The sequence below is a fragment of the Suricata suricatta genome, chromosome 12 (genome assembly GCF_006229205.1).
Source record: "Suricata suricatta isolate VVHF042 chromosome 12, meerkat_22Aug2017_6uvM2_HiC, whole genome shotgun sequence".
Taxonomy (NCBI): Eukaryota; Metazoa; Chordata; class Mammalia; order Carnivora; family Herpestidae; genus Suricata; species Suricata suricatta.
In genome coordinates, this window is record NC_043711.1 from 88277140 (window position 1) to 88294927 (window position 17788).

At 39.2% G+C, this 17788-nt stretch overlaps 1 protein-coding gene across 2 annotated transcripts in view; it reads left to right on the forward strand.

The window, feature by feature from the left end:
* The window catches only part of TOP1 (DNA topoisomerase I), an 89664-nt gene that overhangs the window by 62191 nt on the left and 9685 nt on the right, over positions 1-17788 (forward strand). For both annotated transcript variants that reach the window (XM_029919052.1, XM_029919051.1), the window contains 5 exons: positions 2224-2345; positions 3203-3325; positions 5436-5623; positions 5898-6042; positions 17282-17425. In XM_029919052.1, the coding sequence (XP_029774912.1) occupies positions 2224-2345; positions 3203-3325; positions 5436-5623; positions 5898-6042; positions 17282-17425 (722 nt within the window). The remainder of the gene's footprint in view (positions 1-2223; positions 2346-3202; positions 3326-5435; positions 5624-5897; positions 6043-17281; positions 17426-17788) is intronic.

The following is a 17788-nucleotide window of genomic DNA, read 5'->3' on the forward strand; positions in this document are numbered from 1 at the left end:
TGCTGAGAACCTCCAGTTTTCAGCCCTGACTCAGCAGTTTCTTCTTTCTAGAGCCTCTGCTGAGAACCTCCAGTTTTCAGCCCTGACTCAGCAGTTTCTTCTTTCTAGAGCCTCTGCTGAGAACCTCCAGTTTTCAGCCCTGACTCAGCAGTTTCTTCTTTCTAGAGCTCAGCCTTTTCCACAAAGTGCTCCCATTGCCAGGAATCTTAAGCAAGTCCTTTTCCCACCACTTTGCTGCTGGAGAGCTATCATTTCCTCTTTGGACAGCTCATCTAAAACAGGAGGCATCAAAATTCCTTCTTCTGTTGGTACAGAATTCAGTAAAATTGCCCAGAGAGTCTCCACTTTTTTATTTTTCAAATATTTGTTGATACTGGTTTATGTCAAACAGACCTGAGAACAGTTTACATTCTTTTCTTGTCATTTACTTTATTTCATTTATTTTATTTTTAGTGACTTAATGTTTTCCTTTATATCAGAAACATTATGGGGCACCTAGGTGGCTCAGTTAAGTATCTGACTTTGGCTCAGGGCATGATCCTTGTGGTTTGTGGGTTCGAGCCCCACATCGGACTCTCTTGACAGCTTGGAGCCTGGAGCTCTCTCTCTCTCTCTCTCTGCTCCTCCCTTGCTCCAGCTCTCTCTCTCTGTCTCTCTCAAAAATAAATAAACATTAAGGAAAAAAAAGGAAAAAGAAACATGTTACAACTTTACTGGCAACTCTGGTTCAGACCTTCAGAGAGCTGAAGAAGTGCCAGAAAGCCTTGAAAGCTAATAACCCTATTCTCCCCAAAGTAACTTCTTTCAGAGGCAGGAGCTTGTGGGGATGGAGTTGGGGGAAGAGGAGGAGGTTTGAATGGGGAATGTGGTGCCACCTGTTGGCCTTTTGAGTTGCAGATTCCACGCAAGTTCTGTCTACCCTGACGATTTCAGTTTTGTGCCACAATTTTCTGTACCCTGCAATTAGGGATGATGACTTCCCAGCCATCATGAAATGAGTTGTCTTCTGAGTTTTGAAATGGATGGATTTCTGGTTAAGTTTTAGTTTGTATAATGAAAGTGAAAATCGTTGGTGAATTTTAGTACCTATGTAATAGTAAGACAGTGGGATGGTATTTAACCTCATTTTCAGTATAGTCAAATTATTATGCTGTGGATTAGTTCCACATGTTGTTGTAAGGCTGGATGTTCAAGAAAAAAAATGGAAATTGTCCCTAAGAGTACTGTTAAAGATACTCTTATTTTAAAAGTAGATTAAACTCCCAAGTACTTCCCTTTATTGCTTTATTATCTAATTAAGGTACACAGAACCCCTAGGCTTCATTCAGATATACACTACAGGTTAGCATTTTTTATTGTATAACATCAGGATTTCTTTAGAACAGCTTTTGCTAACATGTGCATGCTACCGAGAATCCCAATCATCCCTTGTGCTCTGGATGAGTCTTATTTCCCTGAAAGAGGCAACCTCCTAGTGTGTTCCAGAGCAATCATCTCAAACTCTAGTATGCACACAAGTCACCTGAGGGTCTCTTAAAATGCACTTGCTGAATCTGTAAATCTGAGTTGGTGCTTGAGATTCTGCATTTCTAACAGAACTCCCACGTGGTGCTAGTGCTGCTGATCTGTGAACCACACTTCGAGTACCGGAGTTCTAGAGGAAGGTCTTATTTAGATTTTTCGTGTGCGGTATCTGGGCTTGCCTGCTGTGGATATATATTATTTTATTCATATTCTACCCACCTAACTTTAAAGGAGAAAGATGCCTATTTCTTTTCCCCACAATTCCTTTCTTCTACTCCCTGCCCTATCCCTTCCTCCCCTTCTTGAACAGAGGCTGCTTAGCTTAGCACTGGCAGGAGTCCCTCTGAGGATTTGATTTTTAAAAACCATTGAAGAGGTAAAGGACCCTGCTTGCTGAAAGGAAAAGGAAGAGTGGCTGGGCCTCCCCCAGCTCATCCCTGTCCTGAGCAGGCACCTGGGAACAGTTTACTGGCATAGTCTCCAGAGAATGACCCAGGTAAATATCTGCTAAATGGAAGGAGAACTTGTACAACTAGCTATAAATCAGTGTATTGTCTCTGTTGTTGTTAGCATGTGTCACCAGAGCTTTGTATACCTTGGGAAGGTAAACGATTAGTTAGAAGACCTCTCCAGAGCTCAGTATTGATACTGAAAACATGAATTATATACCTCAATTTTTGGAACCACTTTTTCCTCTAGGTAAAGTCATGAAGCTGAGCCCCAAAGCAGAAGAAGTAGCTACATTCTTTGCAAAAATGCTCGACCATGAATATACTACTAAGGAAATATTTAGGAAAAATTTCTTTAAAGACTGGAGAAAGGTATTGTAGCCCATGTGTTAATATCCTAGCACCTTGCAGAGCTATTAATCAAATTCTAAATAGTAAACTGTAACTTCACAAAAAATTCTGATGTAAAATTTGAGCTTTATGGATTTTATTGTATTTAAAGTTTTTCTTTTTTCCCTATTGCTGTATTACATAGATTTTCTATCCAAAAAGAATATTTATATTTCTTTCCTCTCACTTTCATCTGGCTGCAGGAGGGAGTTTATTACACCAAACAAAAGACTTGAGCTCTGGTTGAGCGAAGTCTCTGTAGGACTGCCTGCTCTCTGTCTGCTGTTGTAGAGAGCTGTTCATGCTTTTGGTACTTTCTGCTCTTGAAATCACGTGTCCTGCATCAGTTTAGATGATTTTAAACAATCTCCTTATTCTCATTTTGGATAATGTGAACAGGGGCTGAGGTGAAGTTTACCTTCTAAATAGCTCTGGAAATAACATTTAATAAGTGAGTAGAGCAGGGATGTTTCTAAGAGAGAATGAGTGTGGCAATATTTCTCTCATTACTAAAGGAAATGATACATATTCATGTTTCTCAACTGTGGGATACACAGGCCTCTAGATGTGGCAGGGTGTAGTGAGCTCAAGAAATTACCTAAGAGTTACATGAGCTTTTTCAGTGATAAATCATGTAAAGCTTTTTTCTATTCAATATTTTATAAACAAAGTAATAAAATAATGTCATTTTATTTTTCGAAACTCACAAATTTAGATTGTCTACCTCTTCCAAACATTTTTGGCTGAAAAAATTGGTGGTTTGCTGTAATCACAAAGAAACCCAGGGGATTAAATAGTACATTTACCTTCTTCTTCTGTCTCCCCCCTCTTTTGACTAGGAAATGACTAATGAAGAGAAGACTATTATCACCAATTTAAGCAAATGTGATTTTACCCAGATGAGTCAATATTTCAAAGCCCAGTCAGAAGCTCGCAAACAGATGAGCAAGGAAGAAAAACTGGTATGATAGAATTTCTGAAACTTCTGGAGAATTTTGGAATAGTGATTCGTTCATCTAATTTTCTTCTTCAACACAGCTTTGACTTCAGTAATTTCACATGGCCCCTATACTGAATGAAGATTTAGGATTCTTGGCCTAATAAAATTTAAATTTTCTTAGGAGTTTTCGATTCTGGAAATTGTGAATAATAGACACTTTATTTAATGGTGCAGTATAAGAACCTGGTGCTCTTTTGATCTAAAAACCAGTCAGTAATTCCAGTAATACAGTATTGAAGGATGGGCAGACCTGCACAGTGGCTTCTGGATATTAGGGTTTTAAACAGATAATATTGTCCCTGTATGTCCCTCTTCTTGATTTGTTTTACCCTGGGATCTAGCCATGCTCCATCCGTTTCCATTTTCATTCCAGAATGATCTTTCTAGGATCCAACGGGATGTCATTTTCTTCTGTTGTACCAAGAGATAAACTATAGGCTGTTTTTATTTCAAAGTTGTATTGGGACACAGCCACAGCTAGTTGTTTAAATAGCCTCTGTTGCTGTTTCTGTGAGACAGTAACAGTTGAGTAGGTCCAACAGAGACCATATAGCTCTCAAGACTAAAACATTTTCTGTCTAGAAAAAGTTTTCCAGACCTTGATCTACATACAGAAATTCAGGCCAAAGGTTCTTTTTCTTATTTTTCTTTTACTTTTTCCTTTTTTTTTCTTCTTTTTCTTTCTTTTCTTTCCATTGGAGGTCCAGAAGTTAAGGATTTTAAGGAATTTTGAAGCCCTATAATTTTCATATCTTGAAGCACTTGCATATTTATACAGTTTAGGTCACTGTATTTATATAACTCATTGTTTGATGGTGCCTGTTTGACCTTTAGTTTAAAAATCGAGTTACTGTAAGAATGATAATTGCACCAGACTTTTTGGTCCCAGTTTAGCCTGTTCAGTATTCCAAACTAGTGAAACTTGGCTTATTATTTACTTCAGGGTTGGGTTGCTGTTTTTTTTTTTTTTTTTTAAACCTTAACCATTTTGGAGCTTTGTTTTTGCAAATAGTGATCCAAAGATAGGAAGGTTTCATAAGTATCACCTTGTCAGAGCCCTGGCCAAGGACACCTGTTGCCAGCAAGTTCTGAATCTGTTTCCACCCACAAGAGCAACAGGACTTAGTTATGTTGAATTTCTAAGTATAATATGATGAAAGAGTCAGCAGAGGGTAAGAAGGCTCCAAATTCCACTTCCACTCTCCTTTTTTGGAGCCAGGATCGCAAAGTAGACAATGTATGTGCCCATATACCTAGGAAAGAATCTGTGATAGGTATATTTGGCCTTGAAAACCCATCTGAAGTGCTGTTCAACTAAATGTGTCTGGAAACTGTGAGGAAACATGGAGATGTTCTGTATGAGGCCTGTCAGAGTGTTTCCCGTCTGCCGTTTTGACACTACTCAACAAACTGATGTTAGTTTTTAAAGTTATATTTAAGGGGCGCCTGGGTGGCTCAGTCGGTTAAGCCTCCGACTTCGGCTCAGGTCAGATCTTATATTTGTGGGTTCGAGCCCCACCTCAGGCTCTGTGCTCACAGCTCAGAGCCTGGAGCCTGCTTCCGGTTCTGTGTCTCCTCCTCTCTCTGCCCCTCCCCCTCTCATGCTCGCTCACGCTCTCTCTCTGTATCAAAAATAAATAAAAAAACATTAAAAAAAATTAAAGATATATTTAAAAATAACCTATGTAACATGTCCACACCTAAATCCTTTAAGAGAAGAGAATCAATTTTGAATCTGTAGTTGGAAGTCAAGTGTTAAAGGTAGGTATTTTGGGGAATTTTATTGTATTTAAGTTTGGAAATTCTGTAAGAGGTTATCCTTATTTGCATTTCTTTCCCTTAACAAAAAAAATTTTTTTTAAAACGTCTACACTCATTGTGGGACTCAAACTCACAACTGAGATCAAGATTCATGCTATTTTGACTGAGCCAGCCAGGCACCCCTATTTGCATTTATTTCTTAGTGAATTTTAGACTTTTCTCTATCTTGGCCTGTTCTCAGGTAAGAGATAAAATAGGAGCAGGGAATAGCAATTTGAATCCCTTTTGAGTACTTCCTTGCTGTGTTCCAGAAAATCAAAGAGGAGAATGAAAAATTACTGAAAGAATATGGTTTCTGTATTATGGATAACCACAGAGAAAGGATTGCCAACTTCAAGATAGAACCTCCTGGACTTTTCCGTGGCCGTGGCAACCACCCCAAGATGGGCATGCTGAAGAGACGGATCATGCCTGAGGACATAATCATCAATTGTAGCAAGTGAGTACAGCTCATTGTTTGGGCCAGAAATAAAGTAGGGGCTTCCTTTGTTCTTGAGAACACTGTTGCTGGGAGTATTTCCCAGGTTTAAAGAGGCCCTTTGGGAACAATGCAGTGTTTCCCTGTGTAGATCTCCAAGTATTTTTCAATTACTGACTGGTGATGAGGAAATTTGGGAATACATACTCAGCAGATTTATCCACTTTAGGTCATGAAAGGTGAAATTGTGCCTCATTTCTCATTTCGCTGCCCTTCTGCCTTATTATTTCCGCAGAGATGCCAAGGTTCCTTCTCCTCCCACAGGACATAAATGGAAAGAGGTCCGACATGATAACAAGGTTACTTGGCTGGTCTCCTGGACAGAGAACATCCAAGGTTCCATTAAATACATCATGTTGAACCCCAGTTCACGAATCAAGGTAAGAGGTAGCTAAGAGCTGCACCAATTAGTAGAGCTGATAATCTCTTACTGGAGTGTAGTGTTATTGGTCTCTAGAATCGTGTGGCAAATTAAAAACTCTCCACAAAATAAAGCAAGTATTTTCATGCTTAGCTTTATCTAGTGACCTTCCTTAGATGTATCCATCTTCTGCATCCCATTATAATCTGATTCATTTATTAATTCACAAATATTTACTGAAATACCAGTATGTGCCTGTCATAGTGTATGCATGGTGTTATGTTCTGTTGGTAAACAAAACAGATGCAGTGCCTTCCTTCATGCTGCTTACTGTCCAGTGGTGGGCCTGTGATGAACAATGCAGTAAATTTAAATTGGCTTCTACAGCTTTCTTCCTCACCTTTCTTGGCTCTGAAGAAGGGAGCAGAATTGCTCTCAATCCAGAAAGAAATGGTAAAATGTAGTCTTACATACTTTGGCTTCCTAAGATTACATCTGGATAGGTTCTACCAAGACCAGATGGGATTATGTATATGAAAGCACATCATAAACCGTTGTATACCCCTGTGTTGTTGTTTGTTAATACTATTATTGAAAGGGGAAACCGGTCTTGGAAGGGCAGTCTGTTCTTGTTAGCCTGCTAGGCATACGCTGCTTGGGAGAGTCCTGTGAACTTCCTCCCTCGGACATACTGTGGAAGTGTGCATAGCAACCTAAATAAGAGATGAGCTCCAAAAAAGCAGCCAAGGAGTTAGTTCTTTGTAGACTATGACTGTTAACATGCAGAGGACTGGCACTAAAGACATTCTTAATCTTGGTTTGTAGGTTATTGAACATGTTAAGACATGAAAGCCACACCTAAAAAGGCCATGTGTCTCATAAACACGATGAACTGCACACTCTTTAGCTTATAGTTCTTTGTTCTAATATGGAAAGTCTCTGATAATTTCTGCCATTCAGTTGGAAAATGGCAGTTTTCCTAGTTTAGAGTAAGTATAGAATCAGAAAGAAAACCCTCAAAGCAGAAAGGTCTTCTAAAGGAACATGTTACTTTCTTCCGAAATAAAGGTAAAATGTTGGCTTTAGCTCTCAAAGAACTCCTAGGCTAGTAGGCAGATTGGGTAAGTATTCAACTGTATTAGAAGAAAGGTAAGCGTTAAGTGCTTTAGACAAATACAGCAGTTATTACCAGCGCTTAGAGATGAGGAACAACTTTAGGAAACTAGATTACAGTTGGTCTTAAAAGGAGATACTCGAAACAGAATTGTGTCATTATGGATAGAGAGGGAGAAGTGTTAAAAAGAAGTAACAAAAAGAATTAGCAAGCAGTGATTTTTTTTGCACAACGTTGTAAATGTGCTAAATGTTACTAATGGTAAATTTTATGTTATTTTACACAAAGGAAAAAATAAAAATTTGTGACACCTGGGTGGCTCAGTCAGTTAAGCATCCAACTCTTGATCTCAGCTCAGGTCTTGATCTCGGGTGGTTCATGAGTTCAAGCCGTGTGTTGGATTCTGCACTAGGCATGAAGCCTGCTTCAAAAAAAGGGAGTGGGGGGAGCGCCTGGGTGGCTCAGTCGGTTAAGCGTCTGACTTCAGCTCAGGTCACGATCTCACAGTTTATGGGTTCGAGCCTGCGTCGGGCTTTGTGCTGAGAGCTAGCTCAGCCTGGAACCTGTCTTCAGATTCTGTGTTTCCCTCTCTCTCTGACCTCCCCTGTTCATGCTGTCTCTGTCTCTCAAAGAATTAATTTAAAAAATTAAAAAAAAATTTTTTAAGACAAAATAATAGGTATCAGGTTACTGTTAAGTCTATTCACATAAGTTGATATCTGATTATTTTAACAACCATACCACATGTACTAATGCCACTGTTTTTTAGAGAAATAAATTTAGTCTCTGGGAGGCCAGAAAACTTGCTCATGATCCAGTAGTTAGTTACTCTGACTTAAATTCTAAGCCTCTTCATTGCCTGCGTGTGATACCCTACTGTCAAATTGTGGCCAGACTTAAGTGCCATGCTGAAGAGACTGCTTCGTGTTCTGCATATGGTGGAGAACCATTGAAGGGCTCTGAACAGAAGAGTGTCTTGAACATAACCTGACTTCAGCAAGATTCATAGGCTTTATACACAGTCACACCAGTAAACACAAGCTCTTGTAAACGTTGCAAAGGAAGAGTCCAGGATACCATTTGAGAGTATATCAGGGCATTTGGTTTGACCTCAGGGTTGAGGGAAGGCCTTTCTGAGGAAGTAACATTTAAGATAAGACTTGCAAGATGAATAGGATTTATCCATGGAAAGGATAGGGGAATGGATGTTCCAGATAAGGGAAATTGCCTTTTGAAATCCTTCAGGTGAGAAAGTTTGGTGGTCTTGAGGACTGAAAGAAGGTCAGTGTAGTTGAAGTACAGTGAGGAGGAACGGGGCGTGAAGAGGAGGCTAGAGGAGGATGCAGGCCAGACTTCCAGGCTCTTCCTTAAAATTGTTTATATTCTACATCCAGTAGGAAGCTACTGGGTTTTTACAAAAGGAAGAATACCGGGTTTATCTGATCTTTCCAAGTGCTAACCTCTATGAAGATTGGATTACACTCATATCCGAAGTACTGATCCCAGTAGGATGCTGTTGTTGTACTCTAGGCAACGGATGGTGATGGCCCAGACAAAATGGTGCCGGTGCAGTTGGAGAGAAGTGAACAGATTCCAAATACATGTATTCTGTGTTCTCTTAATATCCGGGATTCAAACTGATTGTAGGAGAGCCTTCACTGGCTGAGATCTCTGTTGTTGACAGGTCAGGTGGAGGCTCTCCAGAGCCGAGAGTCACCAATTTATTCCTGACAATATCCAGATCACCCCCACATACTATAGGAATTTGTGCAGGTTTCTGAATGATGGTTGTGGTAGTGAACCTAGAGGTCACCCACGTGCAGGCCTGCCTAGAATCTTATACCCCAGACAGAGTGGCTGACTCCACAGCTGAGTTGGGATCCTAAGAATCATGAAGATGGTTAAAGGCTTGGTAAGTCGGAAGGGAAAAAGAAATGTGATTTCTTCAGCTTTCTGCCAATCCTTGTTGGCTGTTTCCCACTCAGCAGAGCAGTGAAACATCAGAGGTTGGGGTTTGACTGCTTTCAGCAGAAGCAGCATTCTCTAGATAAAAACAGATACAAGCATGGGGCATCTGGGTGGCTCAGTTGGTTAAGTGTCTGAGTTCAGCTTAGGTCATGATCTCATGGTTGGTGAGTTCGAGCCTCATTTCGGGCTCTGTGCTGATAGCTCAGAGTCTGAAGCCTGCTTTGGATTCTGTGTCTCCCTCTCTCTCTGCCCCTCCCCTGCTCATGCTGTCTCTCTCAAAAACAAACATTTAAAAAAATTTTTTTAATTGATAAAAGTATTAGGGGGTCTTATTTTTTATGAAATATTTCAAATATACAAGAATAGATAATGAACACTCATGTCCACTATCTGCCTGTGTCAAACCTTCACATCATGTCCTGTTTGTTCAGTTACTTCATTTTGTAAATAGTATTCTGACAAGGTTAGTACAGTGAACTTAATGTTTTCATTGTGTATATTTTTGTATTTTTACAGTTTATTTCTGTGTGCATAAGCAATATGTAGTATTGCTAGGTAATAGGTAACTAAGTAAGTTACTGAGATCATTCTGCAACTTCACTCAGTTTCTGTATTGAGATTTTATTTTGCCATATAGTTCTAATTTATTTTATTTGCTACATGGTATTCTATTTTATAAAAAAATTTATTTCCTTGTCAAGAGACATTTAGAGTGTTTACAGTATTTTGCTGTTATAAATAGTTCTGGAATAAACACATTTTCCTTAAGATTCTTTATTAGATAAGTTTTGTTTTTGCATTTGTATCTTTGATCTATTCAGATGTGTTTTTGTATATGGTATGAAATTGAGATCTAATACATTTTTTCAAATGACTAACCAGTTCCAGAACTATTTAGCTGTATTGCTCTCTGTTTACGTATCAAATTTCTACATATATATCAGTCTGTTTCTGGGCTCTCTGTCCTGTTTGTTTCTTCATCAGTAGCTTACTGTCTTTAACTACTGGAGTTTTCTAAGGTTTTCTGCTTAGGACAGGTTTCCTTCATCTCATTTTCTGTCCTCTCTGCTATTTTGCATTCATTTTGAGATATTTGTCATGTTCTAATGAATACTATTGAGATTTTTGTTAAGTGTTTTTTGAGAGAGCATGCACACACACAAGCAGGGGAGGGGCAGACCAAAGGGGAGAGAGTCCCAAGCAGGCAACTTAGGGCTCAATCTCATGAACAGGGAGATCATAACCTGAGCTGAAATCAAAAGTTGGATTCTTAACTGACTGAACCACCCAGGTGTCCTGAGATTTTTATTGTATTGGATGTATAGATTAATGGGGGGGGGGGGAATAAAGACATTATTTTGAGTCTTCCAATCCACGAACATGTTATCTTTCATTAATTCATATCTTTGAATATATCCTCTAATATTACTTTGTAATTTCTTCATAGAAGTTTTCCTGTGTTTAAAGCTTTTTTTCTTAGAGACCTTACAGTTTTTAGGACTACTCAGTGTGAATTTTTCTACTACATTTCTGTTATTCCTAGAGTGGTAATGCTGGTTTTTTTTTTTAATATATTTTTTTTATATTGACTCTACATCTGACAACATTGCTGAACTCTTACCCTAAAAGCATGTGTGTCCTTTGTATTTTCTATGTAGACAATTAAATTACCTATAAATAAGGGCATTTAAAACTAATCATATCCATTTTTTGTGGCACATACTTCTCTGCTTAAGTGTTACTTCTTATTTTATTTTAAAAGAACCCATAATCATCCATAAAACCCTAACCCTCTCCGGTCAGCAGTTATCACAGTGAGATATATTTGATTAGTTTCTACACTCAATACCTTTCCCTAAGGTATTTATTTAACTGAAAATTTCTCTGTATTCATCCTTATAATCTATCTTTTCTCCATAAAGAGTGTATCTTTATTATTGTATATCTAAATATGGATATACCGTAAACTTTTGTTGTAACTTGTTTTGTGAGTGTTCCACAAGACAAGCAAACTTTCTAATAAATTTTAACTTGATAAGTAAGTAGTGTCTTGCAACATGAGTAGTATGTGATGCTAAATTTCACATCACAACTGAGCCATTGGTTCTTGAAATTTGCTTTGATATACGAGTGTTTGATGACAAGCATATTTCCAGAACGAAGTATGCTCACAAACCAAGGTTTTGCTGTATTTGTGTAGACACTCAGACTAGACTTTGAATCAGACAACTAACGTATTTTTATTCTAGAAAACTGTCAGCCATTCTTTCCTCCACAGCTTCTAGGTCATTCCTTCCATTTGCTTCTTTTGGAATTTTTTTTGGTTATATATATATATATATATATATGAAAACCTTTGTTACATTGTTTTTTAAAATGTTGCCTGAACTGACTTCCTGTACTAATTATTGTTGGCAGTTTTTCTAAGTCATTTTTCTTTGGTCTCTTGGAATTTCTGTCTGTAAATTTTGACTGGGAGTTGGTTTTTGTGCATGTATCAAAGTACAGTTTCACTTAATCTGATCTGACCCAAAAGTCTATAAAGATGTTTTTGTAGTAGTGTGTGAAGAGTGGTAATTGATGGTTGTACCTCACCAGGGACTTTAGATCCAAAACATGGACGGTTACCATGGTGGGGCTTTGTTCTACACCTTTCTGCTTAGCCTCCAGAGACTTTTCCTTTTCTGAGATTCTCTTGCTAGTCTTTATTTTACTTACTCACTTTTCCTATGTTCTATTATTGTACTGTTCTACCCCATCTCTGCTGCATTAAGAAATTTAGCTCGAGCATGACATAACTTAGAGATTTTTGACAATTTTATTTTTATCTTTTAATATTTATTTACTTATTTTGAGGGAAAGAGCACAAGCAGGGGAGGGGCAGAGAGAGAAATCCCATGCAGTCTCTGCACTGTCAGTCCAGAGCTCAGCACAGGGCTAGATCCCACGAACCAGGAGATCCTGACCTGATGCTTAACCAGCTGAGCTACCCAGGCACTCCAAGAGACTTTTGAAAGCTTTTAAAAATGGGGTAGTCAAGGGTAAAAAGCACAGCTGAAGTGTATCCTTTTAATGTCCCCCTTTCTGGACTCTTGGATTGGCCTTCTTGCAGTCAGACTCAGGTTTATACTACAAACAGCCTCAGGCCATCGAAAGGATCAGAACTTGAGAGCCACAGGAGCCGGTGTTCTAGTTAAAGACTGTCCTGAGCTCATTCATTCTTTCTGTGCTCATCTTGGATTGTTCTGCTTTTCCTCCCAGGATTTTCATTAAATAGACATCTTGTTGTAAATGTTTCCATTCCCTACCTCTTCCACTCTGTACTTTGGTGCCCATAGAATCTGAAATCCCAGGAAAATGACAGTTAGCCTTCTGGAACCAGTGGTTTCTACAAAGCTCTCTGATCCCAAATAATAGATCCAGAGGTTAAAGGGACTGCTTATTGAGGTATTTATTCTCTGCTAAGTCCAGCCCACTGCCAAGGTTGGAGACATGATCTCTCTAGTCTCATTACCTAAAGTGAGGTTCTTCAACCACTCTTAATGAACAAAATTTGTCATCTTTTTCTTTAAATGGAGTAGAGCAAACTTCAGAATGAGTGTTGACACAACATTGTGATTGCGTTCAATCCTATTAAAATATTTTTAGGGAGAAATAAACTTTTCTGCCTTTTCTCTCAGAGCTTATAATTTTGGGGGTTTCAAAGATGTATGTACCTACAAACTTCTGAATGTAACCAACTGAGGATTAAAAGGCTGGATTGAAGGAAAATGTCCTTATAAAACTTTATAGTCTTGGGAAGCTCCGGTTTGGGTGAGTTTCCTTAGAAAAGGAAAATGAGAGATAATATTTATTTTTTAAAAATTATATTCTGAGTCTGATTTTAAATAAAATTCTAAACTCTAAAATATAAGAGATAAAACAGTAGAACTTGTAGATGATACTGTGACCTTGGTGTAGATTTCCTAAGACATAAACACTAATGATAAACAACTAATAAAGTTAACTTCATTAAAATGAAAAACTTACAGGGGCGCCTGAGTGGGTCAGCCAGTTGGGCATCTTACTTTGGCTCAGCTCATGGCCTCAGAACTCAAGAGTTTCAACCCCACATCAGCTCTGTGCCGACAGCTCAGAGCCTAGAGCCTGTTTCAGATTCTGTCTCTCTTCTCTGTCTGTCTCTCTCTCTCAAAAATAAATAAACATTAAAAAAGTATAGAAATAAATAAAATTTAAAAATTAAGTTCAACGAAGGACTGTTAAATATATGTTACAGGCTGGGACAAGATATTGGCAGCGTGTATATCTGAAAAAAAAACTTGTGTCCAGATATACGAAGAATTCCTATAACTGTATAAACACAGACATTCCCATAAATGACAGATTTGAACAGATACTTAACAAGATAGAGGAATGGCCAATAAATAAGCACATGAAAGAGTTCTCAACATCACTAATTACTAAGGGATTTAAACCACAGTGAGACCCCATTTCCAGTTTTAGGTATTTTGCCCTAAATCAAATTGAAAACCTGTGTCCACAAAAAGAGTTGTACAAGAATGTTTATAGCAGTGCTGTATTCGTGCAGGTCTCAAAATGGAAACCTCCTGGGGGTCCGTCAACAGAATAAACACATGGTCCTCATCAAACATGTTAGGGATAGTCCTGGATTATGTCATATATACCAACAGTGAAAAGGAGTGAACTACTGATTAATGCAGCAGCATGGATGAATCTTAAAAACCTATTGGGAAGCCTAAATACAAGAACCTATCCTGTATTATTTATTTTTTTATAGTTTATTTTATTTGTTTTGAGAAAGAGCATGTGTTATATGAGCACAAGTTGGGGAGAGAGCAGAGGGGGAGAGAGAATGCTAAACAGGCTCCACGATGTCAGCACAGAACCCTGCATGAGGCTCGAACCCATGAACTGTATGATTGTAACCTGAGTCAAAATCAAGAGTCAGATGCTTGACTGAGCCACCCAGGTGTCCCTGTATGATTCCATTCTTGCAGTATTCTAAATTAGGCAAAACCAAGCTATGATGATAGAAGTCAGATTATAGGAATAGTGCTTGCTTGCTTAGTGATTAACTGGGAAGGGTCATGAGGGAACTTTCTCAAATGATCGAGAATATTCTCTGTCCTGATGGGATGTCAGTTACATGGGTTATGAATTATCAAAACTGATTAAATAGTACATTTAAATTTGTAAAACAAAATCTCTTTTAGAAGATTTATTCAGAATGACAGATGAAAAGGAAATAGTGGAAAGTTGGTTGCATTTTATCTTTAAACATGGCATTAATGTATAAGGATAGTTTGTTAGGTCTTTTGTTTAAATAATAGATGTTTGGAATTCAGAATGGTAGTCACTACTTTGGTGCATCACCAACTAAGTGAGAAGAGCCACTTAATGGGGCACCTGACTGGCTCACTGAGTGGAGCGTGACTCTTGATCTCAGTGTTGTAAGTTCCAACCCAAAGTTGGGTGTAGAGATTACTTAAAAAATCTTCAACAAATAATAAAAGAAGAGTCACTTAAGAATATTGGCCAATGTCATTGTTCCCCAATACAAACCTCTGAGAGAAGATTGGAGAATAGGATTTATTTAGCTCTTCCCACGTTGTATCCTGAATCCAGATCCTAACCCTACTTACCCACTATATATAAAACTATATATTTTAATGTTTTTTAAGTTATTTATTATTGAGAGAGAAAGCATGCATGCCAAGCGGTGAAAGGGCAGAGGTGTAGGGGTCGGGGGTAGGGAGAGAATCCCAAGCAGGCTCCACACAGTCAGTACAGAGACCGATGTGGGGCTCAGTCCCATGGACGTGAGATCATGACCTCAGCCGAGATGAAGATACACTTGACTGAGCCACCCAGGTGCCCCTATCTAGTATGCTTAATGAGTAAGCAGTTATAGTAGAAACAGAAAATATGGTGAGCCCACTAATTAAAAACAAGCTCCAAAAAAATGTCACATGTAAGTAATTAAAATTAGATTCCTATCCATAGGGTTGACTGGGTAGGGAAACATGGGAGGGGGTTAAAGGCAGTTCCCTTGTCGTGGATACCTTGAGTTACTCAGATGGTCTTGATAAAGGCCCTGTCTGGAAGACCTAAGTGGATTTTTTTTTTCTGGGAGTAGTCTGAGAGAGCTTGTTCAAGTGCCTTTTACTGTCTGGATTCCTTTCAGGGAAACTGAAAGCAGCAGGGATAAGCATACTTCCTGGAGCTAGTCTTCCCCCAGACCTAGACAAGGTGGCTTCTGCCCTCTACCCCCACTTATGTCCTTACTTGAGAGAATCCTGGATCCTTGGGTTAGGAGTCCAGCCAACCTGTGAAGAAAAGTTGGTCTTGTGGTATTCGCTGTGAATGGCTTATTTGTTGGTTTTTTTAAACCTTGTTTCAGTGGCATGACTGAGGAATTGTACAAATGTGACCATACAGGACTTTGTAGACTTGGAGTTAGGCTTTAGTAGGCCTGTGTGCATTAGAGTGATGGCCAAGAGCCCACACCTGAACTGGAGGCTGTGCTCTGTGTGTGTGTGTGTGTGTGTCACATGATTGTCATGGAAATGGATTACTTGTACATGAGGACAGCTGGTGTCATACCTTTTCTTCACCCTCTTAAATGTCAGTACATACTCAGAAAATCCATGAATAATTTTTCAGCTTCCCATTGTCAGGAAGTAGAACTTTGTATTTCTTCTATATTGTGTCAACAACTGCTAAATCACCCACCCGCAACGACAAGCGTGCAGTTACAAACAACTTGGCCACATACAGTTGTGGGAGAGTGATGAACCCTTAGCATAGCCGGGTGAGCTTCTTTTCAGGGCACTGTTTGAGCTAGAAGTAGATCTTTGCTTTCACTTAGCCCACTTCCTGCATGCTCAGAAGGCTAGTTACTTTGACCACAGTTCTCACCGCCTCAAGGACCACACGTCCTGTGTCATAGGTGGGAACGAGGCATATGTGAGTAAAAATCACTCTACTCCTCTCTCTTGTAGGTGGGTGAATTGAGAGCAGAGATTCTTGGGTTCTCCAGTTCCATCCCTGTATTCATGTCCTATAATCTTTTAGGCCTTAGACCCTCATGGGATTTCTTGGATTTTTCCCCCCTTCTTACCTTTCTTTTGACATTAGTATCAGCCTTCCTTTCAGCATGGCAGCAGGAATAATCTTCTGTCACTGTGGCGTAGAGACCATCTTTTCACTCCTGTTCTAAAACATTTCATTGGTTTCAAAATCAGTTTTTAAATATTATATCAAAAGCTCTAATGTTTAAAAAAAAAAAAGTCTTGGGGCACCTGGGTGGCTCAGTCGGTTAAGCGTCCGACTTCAGCTCAGGTCATGATCTCACGGTTAGTGGGTCCGAGCCCTGCGTCAGGCTCTGTGCTGACAGTTAGCTCAGAGCCTGGAGCCTGTCTTCAGATTCTGTGTCTCCCTCTGTCTCTGATACTCCCCTGCTCACACTGTCCATCTCTCTCTCTCTCTCTCTCTCTCTCTCTCTCTCCCCCCCCCCCCCTCTCTCTCTCTCTCTCTCAAAAAAAAAAAAAACACACACACACACATTAAAAATTTAAAAAAAATTTTTTAAAAAGTCTTCCCAGTAACATTGTTTCCTTCACTCTAATGAAGAATACTTTTAAATGAAGAATTTAGAAAATAGTGAATTGTTACAGCTGTTCCTGGAATTCATTGTGTTCCTTAGTAATTAATTATAAGTTGTAATCTTTGGTTCTGTTTCCTGGACACTTCCATCAAATTGTGCTTGGTTGTCTTGAATGTAATGAAATTCAGTCTTTGCAGAAAACTGCTGTTGGCTCACAGATTCAGCAGCAGAGCCATGATGCTGATGTGGGGATGGGGATGTTTATACCCTTTGTGTTGACAGAAGTCCGTTTTGGGGACATGCCACGTGGGCTTTTCCCTGGAACATAAACGTTTTACCAGAATGAAAGCCAGAGGCTTTCTTAGCAATTAGGAGCCGTGTGTGCTTGACAGTGAAATGGGACAGCGTGAGGTCTCATCAGGTTAAATGCTTCACTGCTTTTCTTCAGTGCTCCTTTTCTTCAGTTCAGAGCTCCGAACTTGGATATTCAAAGTCTGTTTTTACTCCACCATTCCTAAGCAATCCACCTTTGGGGTTGGGTCTCTGCAGGGTGAGAAAGATTGGCAGAAATATGAGACTGCTCGGCGGCTTAAGAAGTGCGTGGACAAGATCCGGAACCAGTATCGAGAAGACTGGAAGTCCAAAGAGATGAAGGTTCGGCAGAGAGCTGTAGCCCTGTACTTCATCGACAAGGTGAGCATCTTCCTATCACACGGCCCATCACATTGTTTAGCTTATCAAAGATGTGGGGCTCGTTTACTCCTCGGGGCCCTGTGCTAAGTACTGGAGAAGCACCAATTTCTGGTTCAGTAAGGAAGGTCACAGTGGAGAGAGAGGCATTCAGAGTTTACTGCTACCTGAATCTGAATCTGCCAGAAATACTGTGACATTTTCAAACTCTTTGTGACTGTAAGCTACCAAAAAGTTTTTAATTTATATCACAGACCCAACACACATAAATATATTTATGTTTGTGTATAACTGAAACAAAAGTTGCACAAAACAATGTTTAGCTTTCCAAAAGGACTGAATTCTGACATCTTAAATTGTTTCTTG